Source organism: Pipistrellus kuhlii, unplaced genomic scaffold, assembly GCF_014108245.1.
Source record: "Pipistrellus kuhlii isolate mPipKuh1 unplaced genomic scaffold, mPipKuh1.p scaffold_m20_p_1, whole genome shotgun sequence".
Lineage (NCBI taxonomy): Eukaryota > Metazoa > Chordata > Mammalia > Chiroptera > Vespertilionidae > Pipistrellus > Pipistrellus kuhlii.
Genome location: NW_023425404.1, coordinates 50537582 through 50559361, shown reverse-complemented (window position 1 = coordinate 50559361; position 21780 = coordinate 50537582). Strand labels below are relative to the sequence as shown.

General features: G+C 45.6%; 1 protein-coding gene across 5 annotated transcripts; it reads right to left on the bottom strand.

Moving 5' to 3' along the window:
- Nucleotides 1-704: 704 nt before the first annotated feature.
- On the bottom strand, nucleotides 705-4943 carry ELL3 (elongation factor for RNA polymerase II 3). 5 transcript variants are annotated; one of them, XM_036443928.2, is made up of 11 exons: nucleotides 3976-4431; nucleotides 3722-3757; nucleotides 3288-3400; nucleotides 2994-3190; nucleotides 2823-2904; nucleotides 2613-2685; nucleotides 2286-2430; nucleotides 2151-2193; nucleotides 1852-2023; nucleotides 1349-1393; nucleotides 705-1267 (listed from the first exon to the last, which is right to left on the bottom strand). In XM_036443928.2, exons 1-11 carry the CDS (start codon nucleotides 4105-4107, stop codon nucleotides 1157-1159), a joined length of 1149 nt encoding a protein of 382 aa, XP_036299821.1. In that variant the 5' UTR covers nucleotides 4108-4431; the 3' UTR covers nucleotides 705-1156. The 5 variants fall into 5 exon arrangements, 4 of the variants coding, with proteins under 4 accessions (XP_036299821.1, XP_045439182.1, XP_045439179.1 ...); XR_006741967.1 differs by having other exon boundaries at nucleotides 1163-1267; nucleotides 1349-1520; nucleotides 1775-2023; nucleotides 3976-4943; XM_045583226.1 differs by lacking the exon at nucleotides 1349-1393 and having other exon boundaries at nucleotides 3976-4454.
- Nucleotides 4944-21780: the final 16837 nt, after the last annotated feature.

Sequence of the window (21780 nt, the reverse complement as noted above, 5' to 3'; positions counted from 1 at the left end):
TTTCAGTCACTGAATATTTCCAGATAGGAGCTCTAATAGTAAATGATCTTCAACCTCGATGTTTAGAAAAGGAGAACTTGCCCTAGCTAGTTTGGCTCAGTGGATAGAGTATCGGCCTGCAGACTGAAGGGTCCCGGATTCTATTCCCTGGTCACAGACTCCAGCCCAAGCCTGTTGGGGCACATGCAGGAGGCAACCAATCAATGTGTCTCTCTTGCATTGATGCTTCTCTCTGTCTCTCCTCCTTACTTCCACTCTGAAAATCAATGGAAAAATATCCTCAGGGATTAACAACAAAGAGAACTTTTTTTCTACTGTCATCTCTAGTTGTCAATTATAAGTTGGTTTTGGTAGAGACTTATAGCAAAACTAGAGGCCCAATGCATGAAATTCTTACAGGGGGCTCAGTCCTCACAGCCCCTGCTTCGAACAGTCCTCGGGCTGTTTGGTTAATTAGCATATTAGCTCTTTATTATATAGGAGGATATTTATCAGGATCATCCATAGTGTTTGAAGAAGTAAAGAAGCCTATCCATAATCTTGGAAATTCTAATTCACAAGACTGGGTTGGGATCTGGAGATCTAATTGTTTTTGAGAGCCCGGAAGTGGTTCAGACATAGAGCCAGGGGTAAGAACCACTGCTTTGGAAGAGTTAAGGAAAGCATGTAAACTTGCACAAAGGACACAGAGACCGTTTTGGTTGTTTAGCTGTGTTTGTAAAAGAATTCACTTTCAGTACATTGATAAGACCCCAAGCCATTCCGCATTACGTCCAGGTGTGTCACAGCTTCCTAAAAGTTACTGTTTTATTAGGGACGCTACCATTCTAATGTCCTTGAGGTATCTTGTCCCGAAAAGGGTGTCATTTCTTTCCTAAGATCTGCAAATGATTTGCTGAACTAAAGGAGGAGAAGCCAAGCCTCTGCTGCTTTTCTTAGTCTCCTGGGCACAGCTATAGAGTGTTGGCACTGTGCCCACACCCTAAAAATTAATATATGGCAACAATGAAAATCAAACCTTAACCTAGAGCAGCTCTCCTACTTGCCATCATGGATTCAGCGATAGCAAGAGCAAACAGTTGCTCTCTACTTCATTTACAGCTGTTTTGTCCTTTGCATCACACTGGACAGAGAGGGTCGATAGCTCCTGACCAGTTCAGCTGCCCCTGTTCTTTTCCTCAAACTCCAGGATGAGTCCTTTGATGTGGGACAATTTCTGATGCAGGTACTCACAGCGACACTTCTCTTCCCTGTAATCTGGGTACCGCTGCAGAGAAAAAGCATCCATGTCAAAAAAAAAAAAAAATTCATTTTTCCTTATTGCTAGCATTCCCAGACCTAGTCTTACCTTTCGGAACTTTTTATATTCCTGGACTATCTTTTCTTCCAGCACCTGAAACAAAGAAAATGCTAGCATCAAGTTTAATCTTGAGGAAAAAACAAGTTCTCTTAAGGGAAGGAAGTAACTTACTCGCATGCTACCAAATGATACAGAATAATTTTTCTCTTAAAACGGGCTTATCACACCGAAACCGGTTTAGCTCAGTGGTAGAGCGTCGGTCTGCAGACTGAAGGGTCCGGGTTCGATTCCGGTCAGGGGCATGTACATTGGTTGCGGGCACATCCCTGGTGGGGGGTGTGCAGGAGGCAGCTGGTCGATGTTTTTCTCATCGATGTTTTTAGCTCTCTATCTCTCTCCCTTCCTCTCTGTAAAAAATCAATAAAATATTTAAAAAAAAAAAAAAAAAACACAAAACAAAACAAAAAATAACAGGCTTATCACTTTGGTCACTGAAAAAAAAGGGTTTATGGCCAGTAGAGCTGGGAAGCCATCCCAAGGCCAGTCCTTACCTTGTGTTCTGGAGTTCCTTGCTGAACTTTCTTGATCTCTGCTCCCAGCTCTAGGAACCTTTGGCTTGCAGCCCCAAATCGAGCATGCAGGATGCGGTATTCAGCATAATCTCTCTCAAAGTCCTGCTCATAAGCATGTTGCTGCTCTGCAGTCTGGATGGCCCCATATTGCCTGCCAGGAGCAGATTAGTTACCACCTTCAATTTTATTACCTGCCAAAGCCCCGAGCTCCCAGGAGGTTCATCTTAATATCTCGTATGCACAAGGTTTGATAAACTTAGAAATGGCAGGGGACTCACAGGAGGTAATCTGGTACCTCTTCAGGGCTCGGGGATTCAGAGCCTATGAAGGAAGGAAGAAGACCTGAAGGTGATTATCAATCTTTCCCCCCCACTGTGGCACTTTCATCCTCTTCTCATAACTCATTAACTCACCTGCTTGAACTGAGGGACTGTGCCCCAGTCTGGGGCCCAGGTCTTCATGTTTATTTTCTTGCTCCCAATCTTCTCCCTCTTGTAGGTTTAGCGTTCTGAGCCTCTTTTCTTTCACTTTTATAGTGGCTGCAGGTGCCGGACGCTTCTGTTGGGGAAAATACTTTTGTCACACTAACAGCATGTCAAGAAGCCTCCTACTCTGTGCCCCCTACTCTCTTGTTGAAAATTATTTCCATGTAATAATCTCTGCTCCCATCAAAATGAAGGCTCCCAATTTTAAAATTTTAGCCAGATTGAACAAATCTCTGAAAAACTGTTACAATTTACCTTGTTCAGATGTTTCTGGCTAGCAGAAGGCAGTGCCTGGTCAGGCTCTGTGTTTGGAAGACAGGGCTGGTTCCTAGGATGTTTGAAAAGGGAATGGAAGAGATGAAGACCAGAGTAGGAGGTAGAGCTATTGATAGATTTCTTATTGTACCACTTAGGGTGGAGACTTGAGGAAGCGTTTCCCCGCTTAGTCCCACTCTGCCCAAGTACCTTCCTTCCCACTGTGCCAAGTGTTCCCTCGAGGATCCTGGGAGTGACTGTCTTTGGCTGCTTGCTGGTGGGTCTGGCACCTGGCAGGGAAAATGGCAGTGGCACTTGGCTCCCTGGGCTTCAGGCTTTGCCCCACCTTATCCCAACTCCCAGCGGTTTCTTCTGGCCTCACCTCTAGTGCCATCTGTGGCTGGGAAACTCCATCTCTGGAATAATCTCCCATGTTCTGCCAATTCTCAGGCTCTCTGGAATCATCAGTCAGGTTGTGTCCCTGACCTGAAGATGGGACTGGGATAGAATCCATGGCTGCCCAAATACTGAGGCGCTCCCTGAGTGGCCCCAGGCAGTGGAGGCGGTGAGGCCCAGGTCTGGAAAGAGGTGGTGGCAAAAATAACAGGAGGGTGGAGAACTTTTAAAGCAGCTCTGGACATCCCCTTCCTAGATTTCCCACAAACCCTTTCTTACCTGCTTAAGGGTTGGCACACAAGGTCCAAGCCACTTCCAGAGCCCTCCTGGCCACACTGGGACACTACGAAGGAGAAGAGGCGGGAGCAGCCAGGGCCTGGCAGCCTCAGATACTGGGGGTGACAGGAGACCGGTAAGCCCCATGGAGCCAACCCTTCCTCCTCCTGCCAACGCCATTCCTCCCTGAGCCAGCCTAAGACTGAAGGTGGGTCCCCGGGGACTCGTTAGCACACCAGGTGCAGCTAGGCCCGAGTTCCCAGGAGGCTGAGACGGCCCAGACTCTTCAACCGCAGCCTCCTGGGACCACAAGCCCAGCAGCCCCCTCACCCCATTCGGGTTCAGTTCTCAGGAACTTCTTCAGACCGTGACGGCTCTCAGCTTCCCGCCCTGAGCCCGCGTCTGTTCTCCCCGCGCGCACCCCGGTCCGCTCTTACCCCGCGGCTGCCTTGGAAAGCGATCACCGGCCGGACCTGCAGGGAGAGCACAGAGGCAGGCTGAGCGCAGGTGCAGCCGCGACCCAGGCCTCCCTCCGGGGCCACCGGGAGGGGCCGCGCTCGCTCGCGGGCTTCACTCGGAGAAGGTGGGAGGTCGGGAGGCCGGCGGGTGGACGCGGCTCCCCGTCCCCAGTCCCTCGGCCGAGGCCGGAGCGGAGGGCTGGGGTCCGGGGCAGAGGGGCTCCGCGCCGCACCTGTTGCCGCTGGCACTCGTGCAGCGCCCGCAGCGCCGCGTCGTTGAGCCTGAGCAGCAGGAGGCTGGTCCGGGCCGCGGGGGCGAAGCAGAGCCGGAGCTTCCCGCTCAGAAACTCCTGGGGTCCCGCCATGGCCGTGAGGTCCGGGCAAGCAGAGCTGGAGCCACACGCGAGGGCCACCACCAACTACTTTCGCTCTGCTCTGCGGGCGAGACTGGCACAGCCGGTAGCCCAGGTCGGTCCCGCCCCCGCCAGGACCCCACCCACCGGCGCCACTCCCCGAGTTCGCGGCTGCGGGGCGGCGCCTCGCTCTCTCCAGCCTCCCGCCCGGAGCCGCGGGGACCCCAGCCGTTTCTTTTGGGTTTGTCGCGCCCCTCAGTCTGGGCTTTTGGCGGGGGCTCCCTCGGTGCCCGGGAGGAGGGCTGCAGCCAGCCTCAGACTCCTCACCCAGAATCGCCAGTCCCGCCTCGATTTCCCCAGCAGACCCCAAGACGGCTTTGTTTCCGTCTCTAAGCGAAGCTGACCTGCAGCCTGGAGGCTTTCGGGCCCAGAGGGGCGGGCAGAGAGCCTGGTTGCCAAGAACCCCCAGCGTCTGGAGGATGGCAGACCCACTAGGGGATTGCTGCTTCCACACCTGCTGCAGCACTTTTGCTTTTTTTCCGGCCCCGCGGTGCTGATGCAGATCCGAAACCAGTTTCTAACTAAGGAGAGAGAGAAAGTCGGGCCCCCTGAGTGTCGCGGCAGCGGTGAAGCTTGGTTGCTGAGGGTTGGAACACCCCCATGGGTTAAACATGTGAAACTGCTGTGAAAGGGAGTTGGCCCGCTCCCTCCGGGGGACCAAGAGGCGCCACGAAGTTGCCAGATAGTCCGTAGGTCCAGATCCTGGTGCAGTGAGACCCCGAGCCCAATCTCAGGCCAGCCCTTGGTGTTTCCACTCCTCCCTACCCATATAATCCTATGTAATAAAACTCTAATAAGCAAATAGACCCAAGGGTGGAAGGAGCTGTCGTTATGACCTGCACTGACCACTAGGGGGCAGCTCGCTCAAGGCAGGAGCTGCCCCCTGGTGGTCAGTGTTCTCCCACAGGGGAAGCGTGGCTCAGCCAGAAGCCTGGCTCACAGCCCCAAGGAGTAAGTAGCAAGCAGGGATCCCAGACTGCAAGAGGGTGCACCCAGAGAAACACCCCCTCCCCTGGTACACCGATTTCATGGACCAGGCCTCTAGTCTGGGTATGTTTTCTGATGTTGTTCGCTTTTCTAACCAGGATCCCTCTGCTAAATCTCAACCTGCATAATCCCAGGTGACCTTAATCCCTTTGCCCCAAATCAAATTGACTATAGTACATTTGTCAAAACTCATCAAGTTGTATTTAAAACGTTATATATTTTAATGCATGTAAATTATACCTTAATAAAGTTTACTTTAAAAATCTGTATAATAAACCTCCAACTTCCACAACAAAAACATTTACCGGTTCATGTCCTCGGGGCCCTCTACTACCGTACTCTGGGTGACAATTTGCTAATCAGATAAATACTTGTGGCACTGGGTAAAGCTGGTGTCCCAGGGTTCCTTTTCTTCTCAGAAGACTTGTGTGGCCTTTTGTTAGATCTTCCTGGATTAAAATGGGAGGGTGGGAAGGGTGGAGGTGGAAGAAGACATAGAAGGGATAAAAAATAATAATAACAAACAATATTCTAGGGGGAGAAGAAGAAACAATTGTAATAATCTGAACAATAAAGATTTATTAATTTTTTTAAATGCAAAAATAAATAAATAAATGGATGGATGAATGAATGAATGAATGAATAAATAAATAAATAAATAAATAAATAAATAAATAAATAAATATGATTGACTAACAAACTGCCCAGCACTTACTGGATAAACTTGGTGAATAATAAGACCTGCTTTTATTAGAAAATGAAAGGAGAGACAAGAGTGGTGACATTTTCCAGAAAGGAGGGAAGCATCAGTTCTATAAGAGGAGGCAACAGGGGAAGATATTTGTTGAAGGGAGATAGGGATGTAACATGTGTTGGGTTTCCATTGTTAGGTGTCAGGATCTTTGCCCATTATTTAATCCCTGTAATAGTTTTATAGAGCAGGTATTGTCCACAATTTTCATACATTCATTCAACAAATACTTATTGAGCTCTGTACCAGACGCTGGACTAGATCCTTGGGCTACCTCAATGAATAAATTCTTGCTTTGGGAGACACTAAACACACCTAACAAATAAGCATTAAAAAAATAGTGTAGCCAAAGTCAGCTTGGCTCAGTGGATAAAGCATTAGACTGCAGACTGGAAGGTCCCAGGTTCGATTCCGGTCAAAGACACGTACCTTGGAGCAGGCACATCCCCAGTGGGGGTTGTGCAGGAGGCAGCTGATCGATGTGTCTCTCGTCGATCTTTCTAACTATCTCTCTTCCTTCCTCTCTGTAAAGAAAACCAATAAAATATATGGGTCCTGGCCAGTGTTGCTCAGTTAATTGAACATCATCCCATGCACTGCAAGGTCACTGCTTCGATTGCTGGTCAGGCACATGCCCAGGTTGCTGGTTCAGTCAGGAGGCAACTGATGGATGTTTCTCTCTCTCTCTCTCTCCTCTTCTTTCTCTAAATATCAATAAAACATATTTTACAATATAGGTATAGGGTATGGGATGTGGAGGGAGGTTGAAGAGGGTAAAGGGGATCAAATATATGGTAACATGGCAGGAACTGACTACAATAGAAAGGGTCAATGTGGGGGAAGGACATATGTAATCCTGTCAGCTATAAAGATCTTTTTAAAAATATGACAGGAGATGAGACTTTTGGGTGATGGACACACATGTAGTAGATAGATGATGTATTATAGAATTGTACACTTAAAACTTAATTTTATCAGCCGAAACCGGTTTGGCTCAGTGGATAGAGCATTGGTCTGGGGACTGAAGGGTCCTGGGTTCGATTCTGGTCAAGGGCATGTACCTCGGTTGCGAGCACATCTCTGATGGGGGATGTGCAGGAGGCAACTGATCAATGTTTCTCTCTCATTGATGTTTCTGACTTTCTATCCCTCTCCCTTTCTCTCTGTAAAAAAATTAATAAAGTATTTTTTAAAAACTTAATTTTATCAATGACTGTCACTCCCCCCCCCCCAATAAGTTTAATTAAATAAAATAGGGTATGTTAAAAGGTGTTAAGTTGCCCTAGCCAGTTTGGCACAGTGGATAGAGCATCAGCCTTCTGAAGGGTCCTGGATTTGATTCCAATCAAGGACACATGCCTGGGTGCAGTGTGGGGTGTGCAGGAGGCAGCCGATCAATGATTCTCTCTTATCATTGATGTTTCTCTCCTTCTCTCTCCTTTCCTCTCTGAAATCAATTATATATATAGTGATAAGTGCTATAGAATAAAAGAAAAAATAGAGCAAGCTAAGGGAGGTTGGAAGTAGAGGAGGGTTGGGAGAGTTGACCATATATTAAGTAAGGTGATCAGAGAAGGCCTTCTGAAGAAGATGAAAATTGAGCAATGCCCTAAAGGAGGCGGGGGAATTCGCTAAGCTATACAGTTGGAGGACATGCTCTTCAGAAGAGGACATGCTCTTCAGAAGCCACTGCAAACTCTAAGTCACAAGTGTGCTTGAAGCGTTTGAGGAAAACTTGAGGCCCTTGTCACTGGAACAAAATGAGTGAGGGGAAGGGCGTGGTAGTAAGAGATAAAGCCAAGAAGATAAGGAGCAGAGGGGGTTAGTCGCGAAGGGCCTGGTAAACGTTGGCTTTTACTTTGAATGAAATGGGGAGTCATTGCAGGATTTTGAGCAGAGGAGTAACATGAAGTCACTTCTATTTTAAAAAGATCACTCTGGCTGCTGGGTTAAGAATAGACTAGGGGAACAAGGATAAAAGCAGTCTGACCTGTTAGGTGGCTATAGCAGAAATCCAGGCTAGAGATGGTGGCAGCTTGTACCAGTGGATAACAAAGCAGGTGGGAGAAGGGATAGGGTTTTGGTTGTGTTGAGGGTAGAGATTTTCCTGGTGGATTGAATGTGGTATGTGAGAGACAAATGTCATAAGAGTAACAAGGAATGCCCTGGCTGGTTTGACTCAGTGGATAGAGCATTGGCTTCATGTCAAGGGCACATGCCCAGGTTGTGGACTCAATCCCCAGTGAGGGGCATGTGGGGGGGGGGGGGGGCAGCCTATCCATGATTCTCTCTCACCATTGGTATTTCTCTCCCTTCCTCTCTGGGCGGGGGGGGGGGGGGGGGGGGGGGGGGGGGGGGGGTAGGCTAGCAAGGATTTGGGACCAGAACAACTAGAAAGATGAAATTGTCATCAACTGAGGAAGGGAAGCCTGCATATGGAATAATGTTAGTTCTGAATATGCTGCATTGTCCTAGAATCCACATGGGATGTGGAGCAGGCATTTATATAATCAAGTTGGGAGCAGGTGAAAGATGTCTTGGGATAGAGATGTAAACTTGGCACTACAAAACATAACACGTGTGTTGCATGCCATTGAGTCAGCTCCAACTCCCAGCAACCCTAGGAAGAGGGCTGTCCACAACGTCCTGTCCTCAGCAGCCCTGCTCAGCTCCTGTAGAATCATGCCCATGGCTTCCTTTATGGAGTCAGTTCCTTTCCTATGTGATCTTCCTCTTTTCTTGTTGCCTTCCGTTTTTCCAAGCTTTATTATCTTTCCCAGAGAACCCTGGCTTCTCACGTTGTGCCCAAAATAGAACAGCTTCAGTTTTGTCATTTTTGCATCCGGCAACTTTTCAGGATTGATTTGTTCTAGTACCTACCGTATTTTTCGGACCATAAGACACACTTTTTTCTCCCCAGAAGTGGGGGGGAAAAGTCCCTGCGTCTTATGGTCCAAATATAGCCTACACATATACTTTAAAAAAAAAGTTTTTTTACTTGCCCGGCTCTGTGTGGTCTCTGTGTGCTTGCCCGGCTCTAAAATGGTTCTAAATGCTGCTGTTTACTTTACAGGGTTGATTACATGTGTTTATGACTGTGATGTTGGGTTTTAATGCACATAAAATATTTTAGGGCACTATTTGTTTCAGAATCTTTTTTTCTTCATTTCCCTTCTCTAAAAACTGGTGCGTCTTATGGTCTGGAGCATCTTATGGTCCGAAAAATATGGTATTTGTCCATCTTTCTGTTGGCCTAGGCCCGAATATCCACAGAACTCTCTCCAACACCAACTTTCAAATGAACCATTTTTCCTCCCTATTGGCCTTCTTCACTGTCCAACTTTCACATCTATATATAGTAATTAGAAATATGAGGGTGTGGATGATTTTACCCTTGGTCTCTAATGACACACTTTTGCTACTAAACATATAGATGATATTTAAAGCCATGAGGCTGGATGAGATCACCCAGGAAGACAGAGGAGAGCCCTGGCCACTCCAACCTCTAGAAAGAGGTCAGAGTGAAGAAAAGAAAAGCCAAATGAAAGGAAATGGCTAGTGAAGAAGGAGAAGCACCAAGAACATCAAGAGAGTTCCGGGCCTGGCCGCTACCAGCCTGGCAGCTGCTGCTCTGAGCCTGGCCGCTCCCAGCCTGGCAGCTGCTATGGCTGGAATTTTAGTAAGCAGGGAGTGAGAAGCAGAGAAGAGAATTGGTAGCGGGACAGGCTGGAAACTTGCATTATCCCCTAGAGCCCGTGGTCCGCAAACTGCGGCTCTTGAGCCACATGCAGCTCTTTGGTCCCTTGAGTGTGACTCTTTGGCTCTGAAAAGAAATTTTAATTGTTGTCTTGTTGATATTTGGCTCTGTTGACTAATGGGTTTGCCGACCACTGGCCTAGTGTCTCTCACAGGAGAGAAGGAGAGGGATAGAACTGATGAATGCTCGCATAATACAAATACAGTTCAGCTGAGCCAAGAGAGAACAGAGGTATGTGGGAGGAGGTGCTGCTTTGCTCATATGTTCACAGAAGTAGGTACGATGGGAAGAAGGTGCTTGGTGGAGGCAAGGAGCTACTCAGGAGCACCAGTGCTCAGGAATGAGATACCATCAGAAGCCCAAGGTGATGTGGTGCCTTAGCTCCCCTCCTCAGCATTTCCTGATCCATATTTAGTAGCTCTTCAAGAATGGAGACCTCAGCCAGCCCTGAGCCTTCCAGGACTTAGAACCTGCCCCAATGCAAAAACCACCTTTTCTGTGGGGATAACTCTAGCTCACACTCTCTCTGCATTCTTCTCTATCCTAGGTATCTTTGTCTCTGGATCTGTTCCTGGAGATTTATTTGTTTCTTTCTATCAACACTTCTCTCAATGCAGACTTATGGTTCACGGGGGGAGAGGAACTATAGGGGGGAGAGGGGGGAGAGGTGAGAAGGATGGTAAATGAAGAGTTTCTAAAAGATCAGTACCAAGACCTCTTTTTCATTCTACTCTCTCCGCCCAGGCTATTTCATTCCTTACCATGGTTGGTTTTGTTTTTAATGTTTTTATTGATTTCAGAGAGATATAGGGGGAGAGAGAGAGAGAGAGAGAGAGAGAGAGAGAGAGAGCTAGAAACATGTTCCCGACTAGGGATCAAGCCCACAACTCAGGCATATGCCCTGACCGAGATCTCCTGGTTCATGGGTCAATGCTCAATCACTGAGCCACATGGGCTGGGCCATGATAGGTTTTAAATTAAATATTTATTTGTTTTTATGAAAGTTACTCATGTACATCCATGTTCTTTATTATACATTCATTATTACTTACAACGGGGACATGGGTGTGGGGTGGAAGGGATCAATGGGGGAAACAGGGTGACATTTGTAATACTTTCAACAATAAAAATATATTTATAACAAAGTAATCCCTTATTCCACTCTGCTTCCCAATGCTTAAAGGAGATTACAACTGACTCTTCTGGCATTTATTGATTTTTTCTAAATATCATGCCATTTCTTGGTTTTTAAGTTTCAGATTTTAAAAATATATATATATTATTTTACAGAGAAACCAAGATGGCGGCATAGGGTAGACACCCGAATGCAGCCTACCACAACAAATTTGAATTTAGAACTGAAAAACAGGGGAGGCATTGCCCTGAAGCGCCAGATGGCTAGCTGAGAGGAGGCTCTGCCATCTGGGAAGGAGAGAGAAGGCACGCTGAACCTCAGGAACTGTGAAGGTACGGGGAACTGTGTGCGCGAAAAGGCGCTGGCTTAATCCCGGTGCGGAGAGGAAGGGCCGGACCGAGATTGCTGCTGGCTTACTCCCTGCACACAGAGAGGGCGGGCCGGGCTGAGTTTGCTACTGGCTTACTCCTGGCGCAGAGAGGGCGAACAGCTAACGCGGCTGGCTTTCTTGTTCGAGAGGAAAACAGAATCACCCTATTGCTCTGATAAAGGGCCCCAGACAGGGAGAGTCCAGACTGTCAGGCAGCGGGCAGAGATCTCTTGGAGGTGTGTGAAGCCAGAGGCCATTACTGCGGGACTTGGGGAGGAGCCGAAGGGAAAACAAAGTTTGTCTGCACCAACCCGAGACTCCGCCCTACCTGTGGCTGAGCACAGAAGCTCTCCCAGAGGCTGGCTTTCTCTAATGAGGGACTTGCAGGAATCCAAAGCTTGTCTGCGCCTTTACCAAAGAGGTGCGCGCACCTGCAACCAATCTTCCAAAACTCTCCACGAACAGGACTTTTCTAAGGCGAGACTGACAGGGAACCAAAGATTGTCTGCGCCACCCCGAGACCCCGCCCTATTCAAACAGAGTACAGAAACCCTCCTAGCTGAAACACTGCTGATCCTCACAGCCAATTGGCTTGGAGATCAATGCTTCCCAGTGATACCAACAGTAAGCAAGGCTTAACAACAAGACTGCACTCACAGCCCACAAAGGGCTACACCAAGACTGTCCACTGCAGGTAACTGGGAAGGCTGTGCTACTGGGCTCTACCAGAACACCTAGCACACAAAGCTATTCCATCAAATCAGGGAAACAACTAAAAATGCAGACAAGAAGAAGGACACAAAAGAAGGAGATGGAGGAAAAGAAAAGATTGGACATTGAGTTCAAAACTACAGTTATAAGGTTATTCAACAATATCCTAAAAAAGGCCGATAAAATAAATGAGACCCATGAGGATATGATAAGGAAGCAACTAGAAATAATAAGGGATCAACAAGAAATGAAGAAAACATTGTCTGAAATAAAAAATATTATACAAAGTCCTAAAAACAGACTGGAAGATCGCAAGAATCAAGACAAAGATTTAGAACACAAAGAGCCTGAGGACACTCCACTGCAGAAGGGAGAAGATAAGAGAATCCAGAAAGTTGAAGATAGTGTAAGAAACCTCTGGGACAATTTCAAGCGAACCAACATCAGAATTATGGGGATTCCAGAAGAGAGAGAGCAAGATACCAAAAGAGTACTAGAAGAAATAGTGACAGAAAACTTCCCCCACCTGGGGAAAGAAATAGACTTACAAGTCCAGGAAGCCTGCAGAACCCCAAACAAAAGGAATCCAAGGAGGACCACACCAAGACATATCATAATTAAAATTCCAAGAGCAAAAGACAAAGAGAGAATATTAAAAGCAGCAAGAGAAAAGCAGGTAGTGACCTATAAAGGAGCACCCATAAGATTGTCAGCTGATTTCTCAACAGAAACCATGCAGGCCAGACGGGAATGGCAAGAAATATTCAAGGTGATGAATAACAAGAACCTACAGCCAAAAATAATCTACCCAGCAAAGCTATTACTCAGAATCAAAGGACAGATAAAGAGCTTCACAAATAAAAAAAAAGCTAAAAGAGTTCATCACCACCAAACCAGAATTATATGAATTGCTGAAGGAGGTTATTTAGGAAGAGGAAGAAGATAAAGAAAAAATTATGATCAACAAATACGTAGCTATCAACAAGTGAATCTAAAAACCAAGGGAATTAAAAAATCTGATGAACAATATTAACTGGTGAATATAATAGAATCAGAGGTATGGAAGGGGAGTGGACTGACGATTCTCAGGGAAAAGGGGAGTGGGGGTGCAGGAAGAGACTGAACAAAAACTGTGCACCTATGGATGAGGACAATGGGGGATGGGGAAAGGACAGAGGGTGGGGTGGGAACCTGGTGAAGGGGAACAATTGAGGGGGGGAAGAGGATCACATTTGTTATAATCTGAACAATAAAGATTTATTTTAAAAATATATATATATATATTATTTTAGAGAGGAGGGGTGAAGGAAAGAGAGATAGAAATATCAACAATGAGAGAGAATCATTGATCGGCTTCCTCCTACATGCCCCACTCTGGGTTTCAAGCCTGCAACCCCAACATGTGCCCTGACCTGGAACTGAACCGTGACCTCCTAATTCATAGTTCGATGCTCACCTTCTGAGCCATGCCAGCTGGGTAAGCTTCAAATATACACTGACTTCTATTTTTAATATGACTTCATGCTCTCATTCTCCACATCAATATGCTTGTACTTTCTCTCTATTCTCCTAATATAGTAATGTTACTTTTGTTAAATCAATACTGAATGTGTTTACATCTTATGAATGTGTAAATGTTATTTTCAAGCTGTAACAAAGCACACTTTACATTTCCTTTCTTGTATGTTTTCCCCTGAAATGAATAATTCTTTTTAAATTTATTTACATAATTATCTATGTACTTATCAATTAATTCTCATATTCTCTTCTAGAAATCTCTCAATATGTTCAGATACAATCAAATAGCTTATCGGTTTTATCATTTCCCTTTTTCCCCTTAAATATATGCCTCCAAAACCTTTCACCTTCCTGCTCCAATCTGATATGGTTGTTCTCTAAGTCTTCTACAAAGCTATTGGTCTTGGATGCTTCACCAGCAACCAGCATATATCATTAATTTATCTCCTAGGTTGGATACTCTTTTCCCTGATTTCCTTGACTTTTTAAAAATATCCAATATATATATTTTATTGATTTTTTTTACAGAGAGGAAGAGGGATAGAGAGCTAGAAACACTGATGAGAGAGAAACATCGACCAGCTGCCTCCTGCACACCCACTACCCGTGATGTGCCCACAACCAAGATACATGCCCTTGACCAGAATCGAACCTGGGATATTTCAGTCTGCAGGCCAACACTCTACCCACTGAGCCAAACCAGTTTCGCCTCTATGATTTTTGTTTACCATCTCATTTTGGTGGAGTACATCTCCAATAGCTTTCTCAAAGGGGTGCATGGTAGATAATTTGACATTACAAATTCTTATAATTAGCTCAGCCAATATGGCTCAGTGGTTGAGCATTGCCCCATGAAGCAGGAGGTGATGGTTTAATTCATGGTCTGGGCATGTGCTCAGGTTGCAGGCTTGATCCCAAGTAGGGGGTATTTAGAGGCAGCTGATGGGATTGATGTTTCTATCTCTTTATCCCTCTCTCTTCCTCTCTCTAAAATAAATAAAAAACATTTCTAATTTTTTTTTCTCATAATTAACTGATAGCTTGGCTGGGTGGAAAAGTCTTGGTTGTTAGTTATTTTTCTTCAGATATTTGATGGCATTGCTCCATTGTCTTCTGGATACCAGTGTTGCTGCTGACAAGTCTGAAGTCATTGTGATTATCCATCCTTTGTGACCTGTTTAATGTCTCAGAAGCCTTTGGGGTATTCTCTTTGACTCCAGTGTTCTGATATGTGGTAAATCTTTTCTCATTCCATGTGCTGAGCACTCAGTGGATACCCTCAATTTTTGTTTTACTTCCCGCTCATTCTGAAATTAATATAAATCAATGCTGGAGATTCCTGAGTTGACTCTATAATTTTCTTTCCCCCTCTCCTATTATCACTTTTTTGTCCAGTTTTCTAGAATATTTTTTCTTGTTTATTATTGATTTAAGATCCATTTTTTATTTTATTTTTCTGTAAACTTTTTTTTTTAATAAGTTTTTATTGTTCATATTATTACAAATGTTCCTTCCCCCCCTCCCCCACCATTGCTCTCCTCCACCAGGTTCCCACCCCGCCCTCTGCCCTTTCCCCTCTCCCCATTGTCCTCATCCATAGGTGCACAGTTTATGTTCAGTCTCTTCCCACGCCCCCCTCTCCCCTTTACCCCAAGAATCGTCAGTTCACTCCCCTTCCATACCTCTGATTCTATTATATTCAACAGTTAATATTGTTCATCAGATTTTTTTAATTTCCTTGGTTTTTAGATTCACTTGTTGATAGTTATGTATTTGTTGTTCATAATTTTTATCTTTGTTTACTTTCTCTTCTGAAAGAACCCCCTTCAGCAATTCATATAATTCTGGTTTGGTGGTGATGAACTCCTTTAGCTTTTTTTTATTAGTGAAGCTCTTTATCTGGCCTTCGATTCTGAGTGATAGCTTTGCTGGGTAGATTATTTTTGGCTGTAGGTTCTTGCTATTCATCACCTTGAATATTTCTTGCCATTCCCTTCTGGCCTGCATGGTTTCTGTTGAGAAGTCAGCTGACAATCGTATAGGTGCTCCTTTGTAGGTTACTACCTTCTTTGCTCTTGCTTCTTTTAATATTCTCTCTTTGTCTTTTGCTCTTGGAATTTTAATAATGATGTGTCTCGGTGTGGTCCTCTTTGGATTCCTTTTGTTTGGAGTTCTGTGTGCTTCCTGGACTTGTAAGTCTAATTCTTTCACCAGGTGGGGGAAGTTTTCTGTCACTATTTCTTTCAGTATGTTTTCGATATCTTGCTCTCTCTCATCTTCTGGGACCCCAATAATTCTGATGTTGGTTCGCTTGAAGTTGTCCCAGAGGTTTCTTACATTATCTTCAATTTTCTGGATTCTCTTGCCTTCTAGCTTCTGTGGAGGAGTGTCTTCTGGCTCTTTATGTTCCAAATCTTTGACTTGATTCTTGCGATCTTCCCTTCTGTTTTTAGGACTCAGTAAAATATTTTTTATTTCAGACAATGTATTCTTTATTTCTTGTTGATCCCTTATCATTTCTTGTTGACTCCTTATTAATTCTAGTTGATCTCTTTTCATATCCTCATAGGCCTTATCCATCTTTTCTAGGAAATTCTTGAAAAACCTTATAAGCGTAGATTTGAACTCTATATCCAGACGCTTTTTGTCCTCCATTTCTTTTGTTTGTGATCTATTTTGTTGTCGCATTTCGCAGTTACAGATGGGACGGGGTTTCAGGGTGGAGCCTGCAGCTTTGGCTTCTGTCAGCCCCGCCCTATGCGGGTCCTTCAGTGCTCGCTGCCGGCGCCTCTGAGAGAAAGGTGCCCTCGATTTTCGCCTGCTGCCAAACAGTCTATGCTCTCCCCTAATGAGCCCGGTATTGGGGTTCAGTTCAGTTGGAAGTGGAGTTGGAGGTGGCGTTCAGAGCAGTCTGGAGCCCAGGTCTCCTTCCCGTCAGGGCAATCTCGCGGCACAGCCGACCGTCCCTTCTCTGCGCGCCGTGTGCGCGCCTCCGGGACCTCCTTTCGCCTCTCCCCCGGGTTCCGCCTTACAGCCCGGCTCCCTATGGCTGAGCCTGAGTCCCCGGGGTCTGGCCCAGAACCGGGTTCAGAGCAGTTGGGGGCCCAGCACAGTCGGAGCTTTTCTCTCCTTTCCGCTAGGGAACGCCCGCCAGGCACTCGGCCTCCCTCCTCTCTGGCTCCGTCCTCTCCGCGCCTCGTCTCCGTACCTTGGGCTTTTCCAGCTCCTCCGCGCCTCCTTCTGGTTTTCTCCTTGCTTCTCGCTGTAGAATTTCCAGTCAGTCAACCTTCCTGTAGTTCTGGGCAATGTCCATTTTATATTTTAGTTGTATTTTATTGAAATTGTTGTGTGCGGCTGCGGCTAGGTGTTCACCTGGGCGCAGCCATCTTGGATCCTCCTAAGATCCATTTTTGTTGTTCCACTTATTTAGTTAATTCTTGTATGTGGCCTGACAAGAAATTGAACATACAATCTTTTTTTTTTTTTTAATATATTTTATTGATTTTTTTTTTTTTTTTTTTTTTTTTTTTTACAGAGAGGAAGGGAGAGGGACAGATAGAAACATCGATGAGAGAGAATCATCCATCAGCTGCCTCTTGCACACCCCCTACATGCCCTTGACTGGAATCGAACCTGGGACCCTTCAGTCCGCAGACTGATGCTCTATCCACCGAGCCAAACCGATTTCGGCTGAACATACAATCTTGATGATGTATCAGAATGCTTCTCTAACCAATTGAGCTACCTGGCCAAGGCCTGGAATATTTATTCAACTTATCTTCCAACCCTTCTATTGATATTTTCTCTCAGTTATCATATTTTTAATTTCCAGTAACTTTTTATTATTCTCCAGATGTCTCTTTTTATAGCTCTCTTGTTCAATATTCTATTCATCTCTAAGGATACTAATTATAGTCTCCCACTCCAATTTTTTTTTGTTTTGTTCCTGGAATTGTTTCTATATCCTCTAAGAACTTATTTTCTGTTTCTGTTTTGTTTTGACTTGTTTTCATAACAGTTTTTTCTCCAGTGCTATTGGCTAGTCAACTCAAGCAAGGCATTGGGTCATTTCATTATGTGGTCATTCAAATTAATCTAATTATTCAAACTTGTATTCCATTCAGGGCTTTGGAATATGCTGTTCCTATTAAGTATTGATTAAAGTATATTTGGCTAAAATAACAGAAATGTAACTCAAGGCAGCTTTCCATAGCAGGAAACTCAGATGTAGAACAAATGATACAGTTGATGTATCCAGTGGCCCAAAAGCATCGTCATGGACTGAGATTGCTTAGGCCACTCACTTTGCTTCAGCCTAAGGCTGGCCCTTTAAGGTCATAGAAGTCATGAGCAGTAGGAGCTATGTGCTTCCTTGTTCAAGTTAGTGGGAGAAAGCACTATCTCTCCCCTCACATTGAAACAGGAAAGTTCCACTTCCTTTTGGTTTGATAGGGCCAAATGAGGCCACATTTGAACTCCTGAACCAAAAAGTCACCAGGTAAATACCAAACAATAATTGGCTTAGCTAGACCTGAATTATGAGCCAATCAATACTAAGAGGATGAGTTTGTTTTGATTGACTTAGCCATTCAGGATCTCCCTTGGAATATAGGGAGGAGGGTGAGAGTTCCTAAAACTGCATTACTCTTGGATAAAGGAAGGATGTTTGGAATGTTAAGGATTCAACTGCACTGCTGGAACACTCTTCTACTTTTTCTAAAACTGGCTTCAGGACTCAGTTTAAATGTGACTACAGAAATGGCTTTCCCATTACTCTTTTGTTTTGTTTTGTTTTGTTTTATCTCTGAACTTTTTATCGGGCTCCTGCTCCTCCCCCAGGGGGTGCCACACTTTTGCTGCCTTTAACACCTTAGAACTTTGGTGTCCTTGACCTCAGACACAACTTTGCCACCCACAAGCCTGCGAGTGGTGGTCTTTTTGAATGGAATGCATGGACTGGCTGCTGTCCAGGTCATCACTAAGATTGAAGTCCTCCCGTTCTCCCAGCAGGCGGCAGTAGGTGGTGATCTCAAACTACAGCTTGTCCTTGATGTTCAATAGGGTCTTCTACTCCTGGGTCTGGCGCTGCCCCTCAGCCTGGGCCTGGGCCAGCTCTGACTCCAGGTGCAGTAGGATCTCAGTGAGCTCCGCCTGCATGGCATAGTGCATCTCCACCTCCCGTAGGCCGTTCTCCAAGCTGACCTTCAGATTCCTCAAGTCCAGGTCCATCTCCAAGGACTGGACTATACGTCTCAGCTCTGTGAGTGTTATCTCAGCAGCTCCCATCTCAGCAGTCTGCGAGTAACCACTGTGGTGCTCTCCTCAATCTGTTGGCTTCTCTCTTATTATTGATGTTTCTCTCTCTCTCTCTCTCTCTCTCTCTCTCTCTCTCTCTCTCTCTCTCTCTCTCCCTTCCTCCCTCTCTCTGTCTCTCTCTCTCTCTCCTTTCTAAAAAATCAATAAAAATTGTCCTACCCGGTTTCACTCAGTGGATAGAGTGTGGGCCTGCAGACTGAAGGGTCCAGGGTTTGATTCCAGTCAAGGGCATGTACCTTGGTTGTAGGCTCCTCCCAGGTCCTGACTACGGTCAGGGCGAATGTAGGAGGCAACCAATCAATGTGTTTCTTTCACATCAATATTTCTCTCTGTTTTTCCCTGTCTATTCCACTTTCTCTAAAAATCAATCCAGTGAAGATTAAAAATCCTATATAATAAAAGCATAGTATGCAAATTGACTGAACGGCAGAACAACCTGTCACTCAACCAGGAGCTGCCCACTAGTGGTCAGTGAGCTCCCACAGGGGAGGGGCCACTCAGCCAGAAGCAGGGATCAGGCTGATGAGCGTAGCAGCGGTGGTCGAGCCTCTCCCGCCTCTGCTGCAGGCAGGCGGTAAGGAGCCAAGGGTTCTGGACTGTGAGCGCCCCCAACTGCGAGAGGGCCCAGTCCAGGCTGAGGAAGCACCCCCTCCCCGCAGTGCACAAATCTCATGCACCGGGCCTCCAGTAAATAAATAAAATCAATAAAAAAATATTTTTTAAAAAGACATAGCACTGAATAACATTGAAAGTATAAAAAGTAAATGCTTTTTAAACTTCTGATTATGTCAAGAGAAGCTTCAGTTTGGAAGACATATGCCTTATTACTTCTCTAACACTTGTTAGTTTTGCTTTTTAAGAAAGAGAGCATAGTTTGGCTCAGCAGACAGAGCGTTGGCCTGTGAACTGAAAGGTCCCAGGTTCGATTTCGGTAAAGGGCATGTACCTTGGTTGCGGGCACATCCCTGGTGGGGGGTGTGCAGGAGGCAGCTGGTCAATGTTTCTCTCCCATTGATGTCTCTAGCTTTCTGTCTTTCTCCCTTCCTCTCTGTAAAAAAATCAATAAAATATATTTTAAAGAAAGGAAGGAAGGAAGGAAGGAAGGAAGGAAGGAAGGAAGGAAGAAAGGAAGGAAGGAAGAAGGAAGAAAAGGAGGAAGGAAGGGAGGAAGGAAGGAAGGAAGGAAGGAAGGAAGGAAGGAAGGAAGGAAGGAAGGAAGGGAGGGGCAGGCCCTGGCTGAGTGGCTCAGTTGGTTGTAGCATCCTCCCTTTCACCAGAATGTTGCGGATTTGATTGTGAGTACAGGAAGCAACCAATCAATGTTTCTCTCACATATCTGTTTCACTCTTAAAAAAAAATTAGTAAAAACATCTTTGTGTTAGGATAAAAAGAAAAAAAAGGAGAGGCAACCTGGGCGTGTACCCTGACTGGGAAAGCAAACTGTGACCTTTCAGCACACAAGGATGATGCTCAACCACACCAGCCAGGGCATCGGCATATTTAACAATGGTATTTTGGGGTAGAATTTGATAATGTTTCATTTAAAAATATATATTTTATTGATTTTTTTACAGAGAGGAAGGGAGAGGGATAGAGAGTTAGAAACATCCATGAGAGAGAAACATCAATCAGCTGCCTCCTGCACTGGGCATGTGCCCGCAAGCAAAGTACATGCCCTTGACTAGAATCAAACCTGGACCCGTGAGTCCGCAGGCTGACGCTCTATCCACTGAGCCAAACCGGTTAGGACTATGTTTCATTTTTATTGCATTTATTTTTATAGTTACTTTCTGCTTTTGGACAAGTGATACTGATTTTAAATTTCTAAAGGAATATGAGGTTTGACTTACATGCTTTATTTAAGATGTATACAAAAATTAAGTAATAGACAGTGATTCAAGTGATTCTTAGGTGTGGCAAAAATAACGAGATGGCACTGAGGTTTATTGCCTTCCCATCAACTCTATGTTGAGGGAGAAGCCTGTTTGAAGTTCCAGCCTCAAGTGGGTTCTGCCATGGGAACTAGTTGGACAAAATCACAAGTTAAAATTCACAACCACCCTGCCCATGTGGCTCTGTTGGAGTGTCCTCCTGTGCACTGAAAGGTTGCAGGTTCGATTCTGGGTCAGGGAACATACTCAGGTTGAGGGTTATATCCCCAGTAGAGCAAGGGTTATTTCTCCCCTCCCCTCCCCTCCCCTCCCCCCCCCTCCTCCTTTCTCTCTTCTCTCTCTCTCTCTCTCTCTCTCTCTCTCTCTCTCTCTCTCACCAATAAAAACATACACTCTAGTGAGGATTAAAAAAATCACAATTAGTTCTTTCCTGTGATGTTTCCTAAGCATTTCTCCTTAAAAAATTTTTTTTAATTGATTTTTTTACAGAGAGGAAAGGCGAGGGATAGAGAGCTAGAAACATCAATGAGAGAGAAACATTTGACTAGCTGCCCCCAGCATACCCCCTATCTAGGATATGCCCGCAACCACTGTACATGCCCTTGACCGGAATCCAACCTGGGACCCTTCAGTCCACAGGCCGACACTCTACCGCTGAGCCAAATCGGTTTCGGCCATTTCTCCTTTTTGCAAACCAATTCCCCAGGGCCGGTGGGGAGTTTTGTAGATGTATGGAGCTAGGAATGAGAATAGTTTAGTGGGAAACGGAAGCTTCACGCCCCATTCAACTGCCTGCTAAACACCGTGTGTGGCCGGTGGAGACAGTGCAGCGAGAAAACGGACAAATGTAAATTTTCCAATCTCTCGGTCCCGTATCCAACTCCATAGTCTGATTTTGGGCGTCCTCCAATGCTTCTAAGCCATCGCATCTTCCCATTTCACGTTTCTGTGGGGAGATGGACAAGACCAAAGTTTGAGGACCTACGGGGCGTGGCAGCGAATTTCTGAATTAGAGGGGTGTGGGGTGGCGGGACAAAGTGGTTGGAATGGGGTCTCTGAAGCTGCGGTTTGTGAACGAATTTACATAGGTGGGCAACGCAAGTGGCTAACTAGGCGGTGGGGGGATTCTAACTCAAGGATCTGATAACAGAACCGGCGGGACCTTTTCGCTTCCGTCCCTCCAGCCCC